The following is a 15997-nucleotide window of genomic DNA, read 5'->3' as shown; positions in this document are numbered from 1 at the left end:
GTATGTCTTTTTGTCTGTCTTTGGCTATATTAATTAGAATATCATTTAGTATGAGTAAATTCTTGTTCACATGAATGATATTGCAAGATATTTGTAGATACTATTGGAGCCAAATATGGTAAATAAAAGTTAAAATGATTTCTTATTAAAGGTAGAAAGGTCTTGCCTTTATATTATATTTCACTAGTCCCATGGGTGACATCAGAGTATAATCTTTAACTGAGGAAAAAAACATATCTAAGTTCTTAGAAACCGAATTCATTTTTTGAATGTTTATATCAGGGAGAAAGGATGCAGGAAGACTTATGAGAGCTTGACAATATGAATTCAGATACTATCAATGAACTCATGGCAAAAGAATAATTACAGGAAAATGGTATACCCATTAAAACATGCCACCTTCTTTCAGTGTTGCTTTGATAAGTTTGCTTTGGGATTTTTGAGCCTGGGAAGGAAAAACTACTAAAATACAAATGTGGTTATTCATGTTACTGATAGTTTTTTCTTTACTGCTTTTATTGATACCTTTAAAAAAAACAGTCATTTCCTACTTCACCTAACATTCCTTGAACACAGTTAAAGAAACTTGACCAAGGAGATGGAACCAAGATGACACCATAAGGGCAGGATTTCACAGAAGCTTTCTTCCAAAATATTTCAAAAACTTTAAAATTATGACTGACTAAATTTTCAAGAGACCCAGCCCACAGAAAGACCCAGTGAGGCAATTCTCCATCCCAAGGTACCGTGGAAGAGCATAGAAAGGCTCTGTTCCATGGGGTTAGAGAAGGTGACAATGCAGCCAGGATGACTGCATCAAAGCAAAGGAGCTCCAGTCTTCTGGGAACAGCCTGCAGGGCACTTGAGTCCCTGGGGACACTGGCTTGTGGCAGCAGAAGTCATTTCTAGACCTCCCAAAGTAGAGAACACCAAGCATAACTTGGAAGATCAGCAAGGAAACCTCTGCCAGAGTGGCACAGAGCCCAGGCCAGCATGACCCTCAGCACAGCCTAGATCCTGGGAAATGGAAGCAGGCCTGCGGAGCTACCCAGCAGGGGGCCACCAGGCAGCTGTTCCCAGAGCACTCAGCCCATGGAAGGTAACGGAGTTGGGGGGAGAGACTGTTGAGGTCTTTCCTCTGTCCCTGAGACAGTACTCTGGTGCTTTGTCTATTTTTAGACCCTGGTTGTAGTCTGGGGCTCCTTATTATCATAGAGCAGGGATCCTCCTCATAGCTCCAGGGTAGAGGGGTGTGCTTGTGTTCATCCACAGACCAGAGCATAGGCATGAAAGCATTCAGAGCTTCTCATAACACCTTGAGGTCCTTGTGGGGGTGTCCCAACAACATTCAGAAGTTTGGGAAGCACCTCAAAGTAGGATATAGGCTGGAGAAATGAGTAAACAGAAAAAAGTGACCTGACCATTGCCAATTACTTTGGTCCCATGAATGATCAAAACATGCACTCAGAAGATGACAAAGTCCAAACTTCTGTATCCGAAGCCTCCAAGAAAAATAGGAATTGGGCTCAAACTATGGCAGAGCTCAAACAAGAATTTGAAAACCAAGTAAGGGACATAGAGAAAAAATTTGGAAGAGAAATGAGAGCAATGCATGAAAGACATGAAAACCAAATCAGCAGCTTAGTCAAGGAGATTAAAAAAATGCCAAAGAAAACACAATGTTAAAAACCAGTTTAGGTCAAATGGAAAAAGCAGTTGAAAAAGTTAATGAGGAAAAGAATAATGCCTTAAAAAGCAGAATTGTTCAGATGGAAAAGGAGATTAAAAAAGCTCTCTGAAGAAAATAACTCCTTCAAATGTAGACAGGAGCTAAGGGAAGCTGACGGCTTTGTGAGGAATCAAGAAACAATAAAACAATACCAAAAGAATGAAAAACTGTAAGAAAATGTGAAATATCTCATTGGAAAAACAACTGACCTGGAGAACAGACCTAGAAGAGACAATTTAAAAATTATTAGGTTACCTGAAAGTCATGATCAGGAAAAAAGCCCTTGACTTCATTTTTTAAAGAATTTCTACAGAAAAAATTGCCCTGATATCCTAGAAGCAGAGGGCAAAATAGAAATTGAGTGAATCCATCAATCACCTCCTGAAAGAGATCCCAAAATGAAAACTGCCAGGACTATTATAGCCAAATTCCATACTGCCAAGTCAAAGAGAAAATATTATAAACAGACAGAAAGAAACAATTTAGATATTGTGGAGCTACAGTCAGGATTATACAGGACTTAGCAGCATCCACATTAAGGCCTCGTAGGGCTTGGAATATAACATTCTGGAAGGCAAAAGAGCTTGGAATACAACTGAGAATCAACTACCCAGCAAAACTACATCCTCTTTTAGGGGAAAAGATGGACATTTAATAGGGGAATTTCAAAAATTCCTGTTGAAATGACCAGAGCTGAACAGAAAGTTTGATCTTCAAGTACAGGACTCAGGTGAATCAAAGAGAAAGTGGACGGGAAGGGCAAATTATGAGGGGTTTAATGTTAAACAGTGTGCATTTCTGCATGAGAAGATACTGATAACTCATATGAACCTTCTCATTTAATAAGCAGTTAGAAGGAGCATATTTAGACAAGGCACAGGAAGGAGCTGAATATGAAGATATAATAATTATAAAGATGGAATCAATGGATGAAAAGGGAATATACTGGGAGAAACAGAAAAGAGAGGTAGAATGAGCTAAGATAGGTCACATAAAAGTCAAGAAAAAGCTTTTGCAGTGGAGTGGAAAGGGGAAAAGTGAGAGGGAATAAGTGAACTGTCATTCTCATCAGAAATGGCTCAGAGAAGAAACAACATACATAATAGGATATAGAAATCTTTTACCCTAGAGGGAAAAGGGGAGAAAGGGGACAGGAGGAGGGGAGGGGGGGGTGTAGGTGATAGAGAAGAGGTTAGATCATGGGAGAGGGTACAACACTTTTTTTTGGTTTTTCAAGGTGGTGAGCTTGGGTGGCCTACCCAGGACCACACAATTGGGTAGTTGCTTTGGTGTCTGGAGTGGGCTGGGGGTCTCCAGGCCTCAGAGCCTGCGCTCTGTCTGCTGTGCCACTCAGCTGCCCCATAACACCTTTTTGAAGAGGGATAGAGTGAAAGGAGAGAAAAAATAGAATACATGGGAGTGGAGAGGAATGGATGGAGGGAATTACAATGAACAATAGCAACTGTGGGAGAAAATATGGTAGTAACTTCTCTGATCCAACCCAGAGACAGAGCTGATGATATCAGAACACAGACTGAAGCACATTTTTGTCTTTCACTTTATTTCTCATGAGGTTTTTTATTTTTGTTAGTGGGCGGGGAATTATGTTCACTCTTACAACAAGACTATTTTAGTAATATGTAAATAAATAAAAGTATAAGTTAAAAAAACTAACCAAGAAAGCATGTCTGAAATCCTATATAATATTCTTCATTCTTTGTTTTTCCAGCTTTCTATCAAAAGAAAGGGATGTATATTTATCATCAGCTCTTGGAATCAAGATTGTCCATTGTGATTTATCCAAGTTTAACCATCTGTTAATGTTGTTTTCATTTATATCATTGAAACATTTGTTATCCTTATTGTTTTCATGCTTCTGATTTCTTCACTCTGTATCAGTTGATACAGGTCTTAATGTATTTCCTCGAATTCCTCATATTTGGTTCTTTTGGAGCATTCAGTTATATTCATTCCATAATGTGTTCAGTCAATGCTCCAGTTGATGAGCATCCTCTGCTTCCAGTATTTTTGCTACCCCAAAGAATCTTTCCTTCTGTGAATCCTTTTTAATATATGGGACTTTTCATTCTTTCATTGACCTTGGAGTTCATTCCATTTCCGATGATTCCTGGGTGAACCTAAGATTCTTTGTTCTCTGTCAATGAGACATTGACATTAAGGCACCATATAAAGATCAGCTATTATTGCTATTAGTGGTATTGCCTAGTCATTTAGTGCAATTTAAAAATGTCCAAGACATACCTAGTCCACACTAGGTATTTTTTTCTTTTATTAGAGATTTTATTTGAGTTTTACAATTTTACCCCCCAATCTTACTCCCCGCCCCACCCCGCCACGGAAAGCAATCTGTCAGTCTTTACTTTGTTTCCATGTTGTACATTAATCCAAATTGAGTGTGATGAGAGAGAAATCATATCCTTAAGGAAGAGACAAAAGTCTAAGAGATAACAAGATCAGACAATAAAATATCTAGGTTTTTTTACCTAAATTAAGGGCAATAATCCTTGAACTTTGTTCAACCTCCATGGCTCTTTATCTGGATACAGATGGTATTCTCCATTGCCGACAGCCCAAAATTATCCCTGATTGTTGCACTGATGGAATGAGCAAGTCCATCAAGGTTGATCATCACCCCCATGTTGCTGTTAAAGTGTACAGTGTTTTTCTGGTTCTGCTCATCTCACTCAGCATCAGTTCATGCAAATCCTTCCAGTCTTCCCTGAATTCCCATCCCTCTTGGTTTCTAATAGAACAATAGTGTTCCATGACATACATATACCACAGTTTGCTAGGCCATTCCCCAATTGAAGGACATTTACTTGATTTCCAATTCTTTGCCACCACAAACAGGGCTGCTATGAATATTTTTGTACAAGTGATGTTTTTACCTTTTTTCATCATCTCTTCAGGGTATAAACCTAGTAGTGGTATTGCTGGATGAAAGGGTATGCTCATTTTTGTTGCCCTTTGGGCATAGTTCCAAATTTCTCTCCAGAAAGGTTGGATGAGTTCACAGCTCCACCAACAGTGTAATAGTGTCCCAGATTTCCCACAACCCTTCCAACAATGATCATTATCCTTTCTGGTCATATTGGCCAGTCTGAGAGAAGTATTTTTTAAGAATTTAAGTAGGCTTCCTTAGTCTGAAAAGGCTACAGGTACTGATGAATAATTTATTTTTTACTAAATTTTATGTTATCTTCTTTCTCCACTAAAAATAACAACCCCTTATGCATGCTCGCTCATTTTCAGTAGCATTCCAGAAGCTTTTTCCAGGAAAAGGTTAGAGTGAATAGTGTATTTCCTGCTGACCATCATGTTTCACTAAGACAGCTGAATCCTGTGCACCTATCTATGCCAATTTCTTTTGCCATCTGGTATCAGCATGGAATAGTTTAAAAATCATACAAAATGGTGAGGGAGGGGAAATTAGGTGACTAACTGCCTATTTTTCCTTTTTTAAATTATATAAATATTTTACTTTTTTCCAATTATATACAATAATAGTTTCCAACCTATCATTTTTGTAAGGTTTTGAATTTTATAATCCCCCCAAGGCAATCTGATAATCTTTGCATTGATTACATGCTGTGCATTGATCAGAATTGAAGATGTTGAGAGGAAAAAACATATCCTTGAGGGAAAAAAAATCTACATTTCCTTTCCTACAAAGCTGGTGCCTTCTCTGCTAGCCAGATAATACAGTTTCTTATCTTTAACTGGAGAACAACTGAACATAGAAACATGCAAATCCAGTTTTTTTTATTTTTTTAAATTTAAAAAAAAATTTTTATTCTCATTTTGTAAAAATTTTTTTTACATTAATAGAATATTCTTGTTTAAGAGTAAATGAAATACCCCCTCCCCCATAAATATAGACTTGCTTGAGTGATAAAGTAAAGGGGAGAGAAAAAAAATTAAAATTAAAAAACATTTTAAAAAAATAATAGTAATAATTGTAGGTATGGCCAGGTGGCGCAATGGATGAAGCACCAGCCCTGGAGCCACGAGCACCTGAGCCCACATCCAGCCCCGTAGACCCAACAATCACCCAGCCGTGTGACATGCAAGCCACCCGATCCCCGCTGCTCTGCAGAAACCAAAAAGAAGAAAAATAAAAAGACCAAAAATAAAATAAAATAGTAATAATAGTAGGGGTGGCTGGGTGGCGGACAGAGCATTGGCCCTTGAGCCAGGAGCACCTGGGTCCAAATCCAGCCTCAGACAACCAACGATCACCCTGCCATGTGTCTCCAGGCAGGCCACCCAGCCCCATTTGCCCTGCACCCTCTCCCAAATTATAATAATAAAAAAATGTGCTTCAGTCTTTGTTCCAACCCCAACAACTCAGTCACGGGTGGATCACATTCTTTATGGTAAGTCAATCGCAAAAGTTACTTCCATATTTTTCCAACATTGCCATTGCTGATTGCAACTCCCTCCTTTCTTATTTCTCCACTACCATGTACTATATTTTCTCTCTCCTTTCACTCTGACTCTGCTGTAGGGTCGCTGAGTGGTGCAGCAGATAGGTCCCTGGCCATTCCAAAAGGAACATTTGAAATTCCCCTGGTTCATTGAAAGTCCATCTTTTTCCCTGGAAGAGGACATTCAGCCTTGCTGGGTAGTTCATTCTTGGCTGCATTCTAAGCTCTTTTGCCTTCTGGTATATTGTATTCCAGGCCCTACGAGCTTCCAATGTAGTTGCTGCTAAGTCCTGTGTGATCCTGACTGCAGCTCCACGATATTTGAACTGTGTCCTTCTGGCGGCTTGTAATATTTTCTCTTTGACTTGGGAGTTCTGGAACTTGGCTATAATATTCCTAGGGGTTGGTTTTTTGGGATCTCTTTCTCAGGGGGATCGGTGGATTCTCTCCATTTCTATTTTGCCCTCTGCTTCTAGAATATCAGGGCAATTTTCCTGTAGTAATTCTTTGAAAATGATGTCAAGGCTCTTTTCCTGATCATGACTTTCAGGTATTCCAATAATTTTTAAATTATCTTTCCTAAGTCTGTTTTCCATATCAGTTGTTTTTTCAATGAGATATTTCACATTTTCTTCTAATTTTTCATTTTTTTTGTTTTGAAGTATTGATTCCTGATTTCTGTTAAATTCATCAATCTCCCTGAATTCTATTCTTTGTCTGAAGGATTTGTTCTCCTCAGAGAGTTTTCTTATCTCTTTTTCCATCTGGCCAATTTTGCTTTTTAAAGCATTCTTCTCCTCAATAACTTTTTGAACTGTTTTATCCATTTGACCAAAGCTGGTTTTTAGCATGCTATTTTCTTCAGCATTTTTTTGGATTTCCTTGACTAAGCTGCTGACTTCATTTTCATGTTTTTCCTGCATCTCTCTCCTTTCTTTTCCCAGTTTTTCTTCTAACTCCCTCATTTGATTTTCAAAGTCTTTTTTGAGCTCTGTCATAGCCTGAGCCCAATTTCTGTTTTTCTTGGAGTCTTTAGATGCAGGAGCTTGTGCTTCCTCATCTTCAGACTGAGTATTTTGGTCCTTCTTGGGCTCATTTGCAAAATATTTCTCAATGGTCTTCCTCTTATTTCTCTGCTTGCTCATTTTCCCAGCCTGGGCCTGGTTTTGGGGTGCTTCCTGAGCTTTTGGGACACTCCCACAAGGGTCTCAGTGTGTGGGGCTCTGTCCTCCCTCCTGGTCTGTGAATGACCATAAGCGCCCCCTCTGCCACGGAGCCAAGGTTCGGGGGGCCCTGTTGTTCTATGGGGTGGCCTAGACTGCGATCAGGATCCGAATGTGGTCAGAGCCCCAGAGTCCTGTTTCAGGGGCAGAGGACAGAGCTCTGCAGTCTCTCTTCACTCCCCTCCCTCAGCTCAATGGGCTCATGCCCTGGAGGCTCCTGCTTAGCTGCTCCGCCTGCTTCTGTTTCCTGGATCTGGGCTGAGGTGGCCACTCTGCTGGCTGTGTGCCCTGAGGGCTGGGCTCCATGTGCTGGCTCTGGCAGAGGTCCCCCACTGTTCCCCCACTTTGTGCCCAGTGCTCCCCGGGGTGTAACTCCGGAGACTCCCCTGCTGCTGTGAACTGAGACTCCCAGTGCCCTTGGGGCTGCCTCCAGGAGGCTGAAGTGCTTTCTCTCTGGGGGGCCACCCCTCTGGCTGGCCGCCCCTCCGACCTGGGAGCAGAGCCTTTCTTCTCTTTTCCAGGTTACCTTGAGTAGGAGAACTGCCGCACTGGGTCCCTCTGTGGGTTCTGTCTCTCTAAAGTTTAGTTAGAGTCCTTAGTTTATAAGTTTTATCAGAGAGCACCTAAGACTCAATCCTTTCTTGTCGCCATCTTGGCTCCGCCCCCGCAAATCCAGTTTTTAGAAAGTCCCATTTAGTCCACTTTAATCATCATAAAATCCATTTGGATGGACAAGTTAAAGACCTGATTAATGAAATTTATTTTCCATAGATATAACCAGTTGGTGCCTTATGTTGATGTTGTCCCATCATTTTTCCATGTCGTCTGACGCTTCATGACCCCATTTGGAGTTTTCTTGACAAAGGTATAGGAATGATTTGCCATTTCCTTCTCTGGCCTGTATTACAGATGAGAAAACTGAGACAAACAGGGGTAGTGATTTGCCCAGGGTTATAGGGAGAGTAAGTATCTGAGTCCTGATTTGAACTGAGGAAAATTAAGTTTTCCTAACTCCAAGTGCTCTATCTCCTGTGCAGCCTAACTGCTCCTAGGAAGAAAAATTCTAGGATCATCCTGCCAGGAAGCATCTATATTCTTTCTTTGACCTTGCACATGCTCATTGAGAATAGATACTGTGTTGTGTTTAAGGGTTCCAGGACAGTCAGCAACTGTTTTCTGTAGGATGATGTCATTTGGATAAATTAACTTGGAAGTTCTTCCCACCAAAAAGATAATCCATCCACCTGTCTTTAGAAGATTTAGCATCCATGAATATCTATACAAATCAGTGATGCAGAGAGTCAGTTAGCTGGCACATTGTCTTCTAATCATTTTATCATAGATTCTTCTGGTCTATAATTTGAAGTCAATGAAGAAATGAAATATTTCTGTTCAAGCCTGGGGCAAGGACATTGGCTCAGTTAATGAGTTGACAGACTGGAAACAAGCTCTAAATTCAATGCACTAATCATATTACATGTAATCCATATAAATGGAATGTTTTATAATGTACATGGCTGATTGAAATTGTAGCAAGTCCAGCCTGGGCCAGCAGATTGCCTTTACGTGTTACATGATGTATGACAATCTTGTTGCAGCTGTTCTATAAAGCTCTGTGAGGGGAGGACCCTGCAATTTTTCCTTGGGAAGTCAGTGACTGTTGAGTCCAATTATAGAAGGAAGAGGTGGTTCTCTTAATACAATAAGCATATTTCTATCTTCCTTAAGCTTCTTTGCCTAAAAATGAATGCCGGACTATCCTTAGATAATTGATGGAGGAACTAGAACTAAATAAACCACGGTTATAATGCCTTTTGTTTTATTGGGGAAGGGAGTAGGGTCTTTTATTCCAGATATTTTACTGGAGTAAAGAAACAGCAATGAATTTTTATGACATATTTGACTCATGTAAAGTAATTTAGGGGCAGATGTTCCTTATTTTATTTTAATAGATAGAGAAATTGAAATATAGCAATTAGATTATAGCTTTCACATTTCAGTAGTCAGTGACAGAGCCATACTGTTTTGAAGCTGGTTTTTTAGTTAATGGCTATAATTTTTGTAATTTTATGTTAGTATTTCATCTTAAGAAAATATTTTCATACATTTTCTGTTATGTGCTGTTTATAAGGAGATAGAACCAAACCCACATGGTTAATAGCAAATTGTTTTCTCCTAGAAAAGCCATTATTCATGTTGTCTTTCCTTAAACTTGGATTCTTAGGAAAGGCAGAACTTCAAGGTCTGCCTCTTCTCCAGTCCACCACCTAGTTAGTCACTCCTTTTTCACTTATTGGTCCAGAAAATTGGGACAAAGGCCTCCAATGTCTTCCCAATCAACTAAGAAATTTCAGAAACGAAGAAAGTAGGTCAGGGTCTGGATAAAGACTGGGTCTTCAATGTATCGCAAGCTAAGGTATCAAATTATGGATTGTTTGGTATGTAGATAGAATATACTATCTAGACATTCAAACTAAGGTCATATTGATAAAATGAATTAATTGGTATACAGTAGTAAATTAACTATTAAATAGCTCAGCTGTTTCAAAAAGCACTAAGGAGTTGTCAGCTCATGTTCCAAACCAAATTTCTATAGCCTGCAGGGAAAATTGGCATGTTATTTTAAAAATCATTTCACCGGGGCAGTAAGGATAGAGCATTGGATAGAGCACAGGACCTGAGTTCAAGTGTGGCCTCAGACTCTTGATATTTACCAGCTGTGTGACCTTGAGCTGGTCACTTAATCCCATTGCTCCTTCCCACACACCCCCACCCCATGCGCGCGGACACACACACATGTAAGCAAGACCCATCCCAAATAATAAATTAATAAAGGAACAGTTCACTATCTTCTTTCCTTATAGTATTCTGTTACTTACACGTGGAGTTATTTATATTTTCTTTAAAGAATTTAGGGTCATAATAAGTAATTTTTAGAGGATTAATTGTGATTATGGTTTTGTCCCATTTCTTTTTTCATAGACATACCAAATTTTGTATAAAGAGACAAATGGATGAAAAGGTTACCCTACAGCAAACAAATCTCAAATCAGGCTGTGAAGTCTTTGTTTGTTTTTTTATGGTCTCCACTGGCTTTTATTCTCTGTCTTTTGCAGAGAAACATTGGTCTTTGAAGGGGGTAGGGTAGTTTGTGAGTCACTTGGTATTTCCGAGTTAAATTAATCTTAAGAAAAAGATGCATAGGTTGTTTACTTGGTTTCTTAGAGTATAGCTGTTAGTCTACATATTTTGGGCTCAATACAAATTCTATCAGTTCAAGATGTGGGACAAATTGCAACTTGTCAGGATATTGCCTATGGTTCTTTATTACAGAACTTTGTTTTTTTAAAATACAGAGTTCTCAATTTTCTAGTTATTTTCCCTTTCCAATCAATAGAAGTGTTAGGAATTTCACAGAATCTCAGAGTTGGGAGGGATCTTAAAATCCAGTATATTCAATCTATTTATGAGAGGAATTTTTTTGACAGTATCCTTGACATGTGATCATCAAACTTCTGTAAAGACAACTAGTTTATGGGAGCTGTTCCCTCCTAAGGCACAATGACTGAGTGACAGTGACAGTGACTGAGTCACCCTCTCTGTGTCTCCTCATTGATAAAATGGCAATAATAATAATAATAATGATAGTAGTAATAGTCCTTAATGCATAATGTAGGTCATTATGAAGATCAAATGAGGTAATAGATAGAAAAAACTTTTTAAAACTTAAAAGCACTAAAGAAATATTAGCTATTAATTTCCTGTATTTTAAGATTCTAATTTCTTTGAAGTTTACCTAGTCTTTAAGAATCTAAAATAGAGTATGCAGTGATAGTAAAGCATGTTTATTTATAGAAAACTACCACTATGAGAATTATATTCTAGTTATTCTAATTAATTCTATTTGTTTTTTGTTTTTGTTTAAAAATAATCACAGTTCCATTAGAAGAGAATTTGACCACCGGTGGTATTGCAGCCTAGAATATTTAGTATGTAGGTCAAAATCCCATTACAACGACTTTTATAGCAATAAACAGATTAATGTAACTTGACTCATTATAGTTTTTTACAGTGCTTACAATATCATAACTTTTAGTAAAAGAATTTAAGCAATCCTTTGTAAGTTTACTGTAGCAGGATTTGGCCTATGTTGGAATTTCAAATTTCTAATTTTTGTAAAATACCAAGCTACATAATTTTGAAAAGTTGTTGGATATTTACATAGATATGTATATATGCATATATGCATGTATATATGCATATGTCTCTATATAAATTTTCTTAAATATCTTTGTGTGCTGCTTATGACTTAGATATTTTCTAAATATATATCTGTGTGGTAGACTAAAGTGGTTTTGGAATAACTTCAGTAGATCCAATAATTCTCAGATACAGATTACACCCTATTATTTTGGCTTTTCTGAGAAGGTTTCCCTGCCAGCTTTTAGAAAATCTTATTCATGTTGAATGGGACATAGACTAAAAGTGTCTCATAAGTTCAGGTGATGAATTTGTCTAGTTCACTTTCATCTATCTGACTTCACTGCAGATTCTTACAGAAGCAATTTAGGATCCACAGGAAATCTAGGTTTGAAACTTAACAATCATTAGTCATTTGCCATTTCTGGGCTTTTGCTTCAGTACTTTTGCTGAACTGTCATAAAAAATGGTACCAAAAGGAAAAAATTCTGTATTTTCACCTCAAGAATCCCTTTATTTTGATGTAATATGATTCAGACATAGTCTTTTGATATATCAGTGTAACATTTACAGGCACATGGGTTTGTGGTGGATTGAGAGGGAAGATGGGTTAAGGGCTAGTGGTTTAGCCTTTCTGAATATTTCAGGAACAGAGAGATAAAGCTTCATATTGTGAGTAATATCTCTCCACTATTCAGAGGACAATAAAAGGGACAAGAGGAATGTGAGACCTACCAGAAAGAGTTAGGTTGGTTGGTGGGTTTTAGTTTATGGAAAACTGTCCTAGAAATTCATGATAGATTGGAGATGATACATAAATATAATCCACTGTCATAAATGCCAAAGAATTGTGCCATCTGATTATATATAGTCTAGTTTTACAGAGATGCACTTCCATTATCAGCAATCACAGGAGATTAAAGGTGTTGTTTATATTTGATACTAAGACAAGAACTCAAAAAAAACTTTTGCTGGGGTTCTGATATAGCTTTACTTCCCTGCCACAGACCTTGACTTACAGTAGGTGAAAGTTGCAGATAGATTTAATCTTGGGAAAGGTAGACATAGTTTTAGCTAGCTGGTTAGTTTTCTTGAGCACTAGAATCTTGAGTGTGGTGTAAAGACCACTGCTTTGGTCTCTTTGCCACTCAATAACCGTGATCCTGAGCCACAATGCTTTTGTTAAATTTAGAAAAATTTAACTCTGAATTTTTGCTTCAGTTGTTGCAGACTTTAACAGATCTCATGATATAGTTTGACAGTACAAATTAATTCATTGTTCAAATGTGGGTCTCTTCATATTAATTTTGTAACATCTAGTGTATTGTTAAAAATGACTTTGGACCTATGAAATGTCATTAAAGATAAAATGTCATTAGAGTTGTGTATATTTGGAAAAGGAGGAAGACTTCTTATATAGTGAGAGCAGATGGACAACTCACCTGCTACATGGGTATACTTGAAATTTTAAGTGTCTCAGAAAAAGGAAAATCTCCAGGATGTCAAGTAGAGCCTCCAATAAGGATTCAATAAACCTTGTCCAAGCCAGAAGCCATGGAGTTGGAATCTGCAGTGATGGAGGGAGTGCTGACAAGTCTGGAAGGAGCCCCTTTTTTGTTCCTGAGCAGTAAGAAGGGAGGGAAGAAAGACATACTGGGAGGAAAGGTTTCCAAATTGCCTCCTTCTTGGGGCCCATCTCAGGATTCTGGGGTATGGGTTCTTAAAGTTGTTGCCTAGGTATTTGATAGAGAAGAAGGAGTTTGGATTCAGAGCCATAAACCATCAATTTGAACCCTGGCCTTGTGATCTTGGACAAGTTACTTCATCTCTTGGCTGTGGTTTCCCACTTTGTAAAACAGAGCAGCTGGCAAAGGTGATGCCAAGTCAAGACAGGGCCCTGGACAAGTGCTCAGCATTGGTTAAATTGAATCCTCTCAGATCATGAATCCACAGAAATATGACAGGATGCTTTCCTTTGTGGCTCAATAGCATTTTGTCAGAATCCTACTAAGGGTATGGGGGAGTTTTATCATTGTGGGACCATACTGCTTCTCTACTTTTTGGTCACAGTGTTAACATTTTCTTAAGCATGGAAGGTTTAGACATATTTATAAAATCTCTTTATAGATAAAGGTGTCACAATATGATCTCATTCTTAGATTATCATGTCACAAAGTAATCTTGTTATTCCTCTCACAGGATAATCTTCTAAGACCTGAAGAAGCATCTATTCAGCTGCATTAAAAACTTCTCTCCAGGAACTGTTCCTGTGGAGGACTAGGGACATTTGAACTGATCTCATCTGCCTTGTTGGTACTTTCTTTGGCTAGAAAGTCTTCCTCAAATTCACCAACTCTAGTGGGGGAAATTGGGCAAAGTAGGCTAGTTTTAAACATTTTGCAATGAATTGGGATAACTGTGTCAATTAAAAGGGATTCCCTGGGTTGCAATGTTAGGAGGAGGGCAGCTAGGTGGCACACTGGATAGAGTACTGGCCCTGGAGTCAGGAGGACCTGAGTTCAAACCTGGCCTCAGACACTTAATTACCTAGTTATGTGAGGCTGGGCAAGTCTCTTAACCCCATTGCCTTGCAAAAACAAAAACAATAACCAAAAAGGGGCAACTAGGTGGTGTAGTAGATAGAGCACTGGCCCTGGAGTCAGGAGGACTTTAGTTCAAATCCTGCCTCAGACACTTAGTAATTACCTAGCTGTGTGACCATGGGCAAGTCACTTAACCCCATTGACTTAAATAAAAATTTAAAAATATGGAAAGAAATTAATAATAAGTAAATGTTAGGAGAACCTGTTTGTTGTCAGGAAGAAGATCCATGTTTATATCTGACCTAAGATACTTCCTGGATGTGGGACCCCAGAGCAGATCACTCAACCCCTTCTTTCTCAGTTCCTCATTTGGAAAATGAAGATAGTAATTGCTTCTACTTTTCAGGGTTGTTGGGAAGATCAAATAAGATTGTAAACATAAACACTTTGCAAACCTGTTAGTCTAACCTGTTGCAAACTATTAGCAAAGCACTGTTAGTTATTATCATTAAAAAAAATTTGTCTTATTTTTGTATTTTCTTTATTCATTAATTAAGCAAGTATTTATTGCATGCTTATTACTACAAGAATCTGCTTCTCAGGGGCAGCAAGGTGGTGCCAACCAGCCCTGGAGATAGGAAGACCTGGTTCAAATCTGTTCTCAGACACACTTGACACTTACTTGCTGTGTGACTTTGGGCAAGTCATTTAACCCTGATTACCTTGCATCCCAGGTCATCTCCAGTCATTCTGATTCCTGTCTGGCCCTTGCCCCAGATAGCTCTGGAGGAGAAAGTGAGACTCGTGACTTAATACAGCATCCCTCTCACTCAAATCCAACTCATGTGCTTGTCATGAGGTCAGGGTCATCTTTGAGAATGAAGGACAAATATCATTATGATCAGTAGGGTATTGAACTAGATGCTTTAAAAAAGAAATGTAAGACATAGTTCTTGCCATGTGGGCACTTACACAGTCTGGTTTAGGGATAAAATATAGACAAAAGAAACCGTTAACTTGAGGCAAGGACTTATGATTAGGTGCCACAATGAGTGATTTAAACAAGTGATATGGGAACTGAGAAAAGGGGCTAGTGTGGACCAGTCTGCTTGACTGTGGCATTGTGAGGAATGTGGTTTGATCTGGAATTGTAGCAGGAGTAAGAGTTGTACAGATGACAGCTTTCTGCGTAGAGTAGGTGGAGATGGCTCAAAAGGGGAGACACAGCAAGAGAAAGATTTCGGCGTTGGGGATAATCGTGGTTCTGGTTGATAGGAGGAAGGGCAAGGGTCAGTAAGTTAATTCTGGCCATGGAGATAGTGAATCAAGAATATAAACTGAGAGCAGTCATCTGGGCTATCCCTTTGACCCAAGTTGCCAAATAAATGGCCAAGACAAGGTTCTCTAGGGTAACAAAATCATGAAGAACCAGTGATTGAACAGTGAAAGGATATTTTACAAGGAGAACTAGGAAGTACTGATGTCACCACGTGTTCATATATTTCAATATATGGTTCCTCCATTGGTACATCATCAGGTAAGGATGGACTTTACACCTCTCTTAAGTTACCTAATCCATATTTCCTCATTTCCTCCTCATTTCTACCTTTACTGTGTGGATTAGGAACGTTCCACCTTGTGCTATGCTTGGTCAGGCAGCACCTCAGCTCAGGTTGGTTGTGATTCAGGCAGCACCTCAGCTCAGGTTGGTTGTGATCATTGGCAGAGAACTCTGATAGTTCTGGGGTGAATGTGGATGGCCCCAACTCCCTGTCCTGGTACAGTCTTCCTGCATCTCCCAGATAGGCAAAGACACTGGCCATCTAGCAGCTCTCTGTTATTCTGTATAGAAGG

At 38.9% G+C, this 15997-nt stretch overlaps 1 protein-coding gene across 15 annotated transcripts in view; it reads left to right on the top strand.

The window, feature by feature from the left end:
• The window catches only part of HECTD4 (HECT domain E3 ubiquitin protein ligase 4), a 192534-nt gene that overhangs the window by 36282 nt on the left and 140255 nt on the right, over positions 1-15997 (top strand). For 10 of the 15 annotated variants that reach the window (XM_074205773.1, XM_074205774.1, XM_074205771.1 and 7 more), the window contains one exon: positions 8172-8265. The exons of the other annotated variants lie outside the window; for them this stretch is intronic. In XM_074205773.1, the coding sequence (XP_074061874.1) occupies positions 8236-8265 (30 nt within the window). In that variant the 5' untranslated portion in view covers positions 8172-8235. The remainder of the gene's footprint in view (positions 1-8171; positions 8266-15997) is intronic. 15 annotated transcript variants of the gene reach the window in all.

This window comes from Macrotis lagotis, chromosome X (genome assembly GCF_037893015.1).
Source record: "Macrotis lagotis isolate mMagLag1 chromosome X, bilby.v1.9.chrom.fasta, whole genome shotgun sequence".
Lineage (NCBI taxonomy): Eukaryota > Metazoa > Chordata > Mammalia > Peramelemorphia > Peramelidae > Macrotis > Macrotis lagotis.
The sequence above is the reverse complement of the archived record's forward strand: the minus strand, read 5'-3'. Positions and strand labels throughout refer to the sequence as shown.